The sequence below is a fragment of the Cryptomeria japonica genome, chromosome 4, assembly GCF_030272615.1.
Source record: "Cryptomeria japonica chromosome 4, Sugi_1.0, whole genome shotgun sequence".
Classification (NCBI taxonomy): Eukaryota; Viridiplantae; Streptophyta; class Pinopsida; order Cupressales; family Cupressaceae; genus Cryptomeria; species Cryptomeria japonica.
The window spans coordinates 474,760,155-474,765,344 of NC_081408.1; the positions used below are offsets into that span (position 1 = coordinate 474,760,155).

At 38.2% G+C, this 5,190-nt stretch overlaps 1 protein-coding gene across 1 annotated transcript; it reads left to right on the forward strand.

Moving 5' to 3' along the window:
- Positions 1-376: 376 nt before the first annotated feature.
- Positions 377-4,983, forward strand: LOC131066799 (probable linoleate 9S-lipoxygenase 5). The gene is made up of 9 exons (XM_058001648.2): positions 377-1,228; positions 1,313-1,590; positions 1,766-2,006; positions 2,309-2,650; positions 2,739-2,824; positions 2,948-3,055; positions 3,146-3,432; positions 3,535-3,798; positions 3,914-4,983. The coding sequence occupies exons 1-9, from the start codon at positions 835-837 to the stop codon at positions 4,677-4,679; spliced, it is 2,766 nt and encodes a 921-aa protein (XP_057857631.2). The 5' UTR covers positions 377-834; the 3' UTR covers positions 4,680-4,983.
- Positions 4,984-5,190: the final 207 nt, after the last annotated feature.

Here is a 5,190-nt window from a genome sequence, read left to right on the forward strand (position 1 = left end):
CTTGTCCATTCTTTTTTGGAAGTTAACTCTATAATCATTTTATATTTTTTCCTCTTTTTTAATAATAAATCATGAACTATGATCTAAAATATTGACAAAAAAATCTCTACACAATTATTATAAAAAAGAATTCTACCATGTAATCCACTCAAAAAAAAAATCTCATTCTTATCCCAAGAACTTAAATTCTCTTCAAAAATTAATTCATTCGAGATTTGGTATCTTAAATCTTTCTCCTAATAATTCAATCCAACAAAAAAACTTTACTCTCTTAATATTATTATAAATAAACACCTGTATAAAGAAAAGTAAAGGAAGATGCCAAAGATCTGATTGCAGCCTCTTCAAAGTTGGGGATGAGCAAGTTCCAGACTGGCGAGCACCCATTGGACGTAAAATCACACACTACTCCGAACGACGGTGCAACTTAACACGTAGCTCCTATTATTATCTTCTGACCACCATTCCATGGAAGATAACCCAAAACTTGAGCCTTTGTCAATTCAATTCAGGTGAGTTACCTGCTCAGCTGGTTCTTCTATTTGACCCTAATCATCATCATCATCATTCAGCTATCATGATTCAGATCGATATACCTATATGGATCGAATGCTCAATGCTTAATTATCTATGGCCAATAACAAAATGCCTATTACGCCACGTGGAAGATGATCTACCTGTTGTCTGAATCAGATGAGGAATAAATTATTGCAGGGTTAAAAGAAGAAAAACCCTAAAATAATAACATGACCAGGAATGGTGGATTGCATATTGACTTGGACGAACTTAGAGAGAACTAAAATTGAAGAAAACAACAAGAGTTTATGATCAGAAATGGTCGATAGCATTATTGACATCGCCAAATTTGGAGTGACCCCAAGAAAAGGGATTAAGTTGGTGTTCTTTACGAAACTCAATTTGAATACCAATCGTGGACTGAGTCCCATTATCAATATCAATTTCGCATTTCCTTCTCACCCATCTTCTTATCAACCGCTTTGCCAATACCATGATCTATTTAAAGGCCTGTTTTGGCATTCAAATGTACTAAACTCTTTACCAGGAGAAAGAAGTTTCAGGATGGGCTACAAGATAAAAGGACACATTGTTCTTCAGAAGAAGAACTTTCTTGATTTTCAAGATCTCCCAGCGAGCATTGCGGATGATCTTTCGGAGCTCGTCGGAAAAGGAGTGTCGATTAGGCTTGTGGGTTCTAATGTCGATAAAAGTAAGAGCGTGCTTTGAGTTTGTTCATATTTTGGTTTCATTTCTGGATTACTGTTATTGAATTCGCTGAACTTGAAATATGCAGGAAGTGGGTCTGGAATTCTGGGTGAGGCTGCATTTCTAAAGAATTGGATCTCTTTTCATGGGCTTCTTGCTGGGGAGAAAGCCTATGCAATTGACTTCAATTGGGATTCTCACTTTGGAAATCCAGTAGCCATTTTGGTCAAGAATTCTCATCATAGTGAGTTCTATCTCAAGTCCTTGACTCTGCAACATGAAGGAAATTCTGTTCATTTTGAATGCAATTCATGGGTGTACCCTGCCTCTAAGTATACGGCTGAGAGAGTTTTCTTCTCAAACCAGGTGGGCAAACCTAATGTTTTAAGTCCAAAATTCTTTCAAGTTTTTGAATTAGATTTCTTGGAAAAATTTCTTGTTTGATCTGCATGCTTCTAAGCAGTCGGATCCATAAATCATTCTCTTAAAGATATTGTTAGCTGGCTAGAATTATTAATAAATTTCTTCTCGGTATTTGCAGAGTTATCTCCCCGTTCATACTCCCCCTGTTCTTGTCAACTTGAGGAAACAAGAACTAGAAAGCCTGAGAGGAAATGGGATGGGAAAGAGGGAGGAGTCGGACAGAATTTATGATTATGATGTTTATAATGATCTTGGAGACCCAGACAAAAATGAAGAACTAAGCCGTCCTGTATTGGGTGGTTCCCAAAAGCTTCCTTACCCTCGAAGGTGTAGAACTGGTCGTCCACATACTAAAGCAGGTTTGTTACCATGTTACAGTACTGACTTGGTTTGTTGAATTTTTCAGTGATTGACTATGATGTTATCGGTTCTTTCGTTTTAATTCTATAGTTGACTGCCTGTAAAAATTCTCCATTTTAACTGGTTTTATGTTGCTTTGACTTACTTTCAGAGCCTGCCAAGGTCTTTCTTTATATAGAATGTGTTTCTGTTTGCAAGACCCATTTTTATTTGTGATATGAATCTAATTTCTTTCTGAATCTCGAGGATAGAAGCGAAAACGGCCTGAATTTGATGGTTTCTTGACTGTTTATTGACATAGATCCGGCTACTGAAAGCAGACTGCCATTACTGAAGTTCTTAGACATTTATGTTCCACGGGATGAACGTTTTGGGCAAATCAAATTGTCTGACTTTTTGGCTTATGGTCTGAAATCAATCGTTCAGTTTTTAGTGCCACAAGTGACATCTGTATTCGACTCCACCCCGAATGAGTTCGACTCCTTCGAAGACATCATGAAACTGTATAGTGATGGTTTGAAGTTGCCTGAGAATCATTTCCTTGAGGCTGTAAAGGATTTCATTCCACTAGAACTCATCAAGCAGTTTTTAAAGACAGAAGGTGGAGAAGTACACAAGTATCCTATTCCACAAGTTATTGTTGGTGGGTATTATCCTGAACATCTCACTAACAAATGTCTGAATTCATCTTCTGTGGAACTGTATTTTGACATGGGGAAGTTTGGATGCAGCTGACCAACATGCATGGAGGAAAGATGAGGAATTTGCCCGTGAGATGATCTCTGGTGTGAATCCAGAGTGCATAGAACTTCTGAAAGTATGTACATAGATTCCCTGTAGAACATTTTTAGTTTGTTTGATTTTATTCTGTAGATCATAGAACGACTTTCTAGGGACTTGATGGGCTCATTCTTATTCTGAAATCTGAACTATATAACAGAGCTTTCCTCCCAAGAGCAAGTTAGACCCGAAAGAGTATGGTGACCAGCTAAGTTCTATCACTGCTGCAGATATTGAGAAAAACCTTGAAGGCTTAACCGTGACTCAGGTAATTTTTTATATTCCAAGTGACCCATCTCGTAATTCAGAAAAAAATCAGTATTGATTCCAGGGAAATTGTGACTTCATTTTTCTGCAGGCTCTGCAGAGAAACAAGCTCTTCATTCTGGATTATCATGATCTATTGATGCCATATTTAGATAGAATAAATGGTCTGGAAACTACCAAGACATATGCAACTCGCACAATATTGTATCTCAAGGAAGATGGTACATTGAAACCAGTTGCAATAGAGCTTAGTCTGCCTCGAAGCGTTAGCAAAGTATTCACACCTGCAGAGGAAGGAGCACAAGGAGCCCTGTGGCAACTCGCCAAAGCTTATGTGGCCGTCAATGATTCTGGCGTTCATGAGTTGATAACTCACTGGTTTGATATGATTTCCTCATGGTTACTTTAAATGATCTCAAAGCTTATGTTTTTATACGATTTGGGCATACAAATTAACCCTAAAAACCTGTCTTCTATAAGGCTGAGAACACACGCAGCGCCAGAGCCCTATATAATTGCAGCAAACAGGCAGCTTAGTGCGATGCATCCAGTTTACAGGTTACTAAGCCCCCATTTCCTAGACACAATGAACATCAATGCACTGGCTCGCCAAATCCTCATAAACGCTGGAGGACTACTTGAACAATCAGTCTTTTCTGGCAAGTATTCCATGGAATTGTCTGCTGTAGTTTACAAAGACTGGAGATTTGACCAGGAAGGGCTACCTGCAGATCTCCTTAAAAGGTAGGCAACGACATTAAATTTTGCTGAATTGTAATGTAGGTCGGCAGAACAAAAAGATTCAATTTTTGCTGAATTTTAATGTGAGTGACCCTCTTAACAAAATGACATGGAACAGGGGAATGGCAGTCGAGGATGATTCAATGCCCCATGGGCTGAAGCTCTTGATTGAAGATTATCCCTTCGCAGTGGATGGACTGGAGATCTGGTCTGCAATAGAAACTTGGGTAGGCGACTATCTGTCAATCTACTACAATGATGAAATGGTGAAGACTGATACAGAACTTCAGGCATGGTGGCATGAGATCCGATATGTTGGACATGGAGACAAAAAGGATGAATCTTGGTGGTATAAGATGGAAACAGTTGCAGAGCTTCAGAAAACATTAACAACAATCATCTGGTTGGCCTCTGCCCTTCACGCTGCTACCAATTTCGGGCAGTTTGCCTACTCTGGGTACATGCCCAACAGGCCTGCTGTGAGCAGAAGGCTAATTCCCCAGGAAGGATCTCAAGATTTCACAGAGCTTGTGAACAGCCCAGACACAACCTTTCTGAAAACAGTTTCAAATCGGTATCAGGCCACCACGGGCATGTCTGTAATTGAGATCCTGTCAAGGCATTCCACAGATGAGGTGTATCTTGGGCAGAGATCTTCTCAAGGCTGGACAAATGATGAGCGTGTTTTGAAGCAATTTCAGAAGTTTGGATCCACACTGGTTGATATAGAGAAGAAAATAAGTGAAAGGAATGAGGACACCATGTTAAAAAACAGAAGAGGTCCAGCCCAAGTAGCATATACTCTGCTGTATCCCAGCACCTCTGATTTTAGCCATGGCGGAGGGATGACAGGAAGGGGAATTCCAAACAGTGTCTCTATATGAAGTTTGAACACAAGTACAGTACAATAAGAGAGCACAGGCAAAATTTGACAGTAATATTTTATTCTTTATTTCATGTCCTGACTGCATTTAATTGCATATGCTGAGTCTTTTCAATTGACGTAGAGAATGATCAGTGTAGTAGGACCAAATTTAATCATTCCACCTAAATACTTGCAAATCTGGTAGCACGGCTGGCTATCTGTGTGTAGAAGGGGAAGTAGGTTTGCAACAACTCTCATAGATACAATCTTTATTCTTGATTTTATATATTATGATTTGATTTGTCATAAGAACAACTTTTTCAGAACAGTGAACGTATGTGTTATATTATAATTTAAAGAGTGATTATTATGTTTTCACATAAAAATATCAAAAAAAGGTGTAATTATTAATTGATTGTTTTAGTTGGGTTTTAAATTTATTATGGATATTAAAAAAAGTTAGTAATCAAAATCACGTTTCACATGGACTAACCTAATATAATTGATTATAAATATATATTAAATTATTA

Bases quoted from the DNA above. Each gene is read 5' to 3' on its own strand.
- LOC131066799 (XM_058001648.2), top strand. From the start codon at position 835: ATGGTCGATAGCATTATTGACATCGCCAAATTTGGAGTGACCCCAAGA. The intron at 1,591-1,765 runs GTGGGCAAACCT...CGGTATTTGCAG, and splicing joins GAGTTTTCTTCTCAAACCAG to AGTTATCTCCCCGTTCATAC. The intron at 3,799-3,913 runs GTAGGCAACGAC...GACATGGAACAG, and splicing joins CCTGCAGATCTCCTTAAAAG to GGGAATGGCAGTCGAGGATG.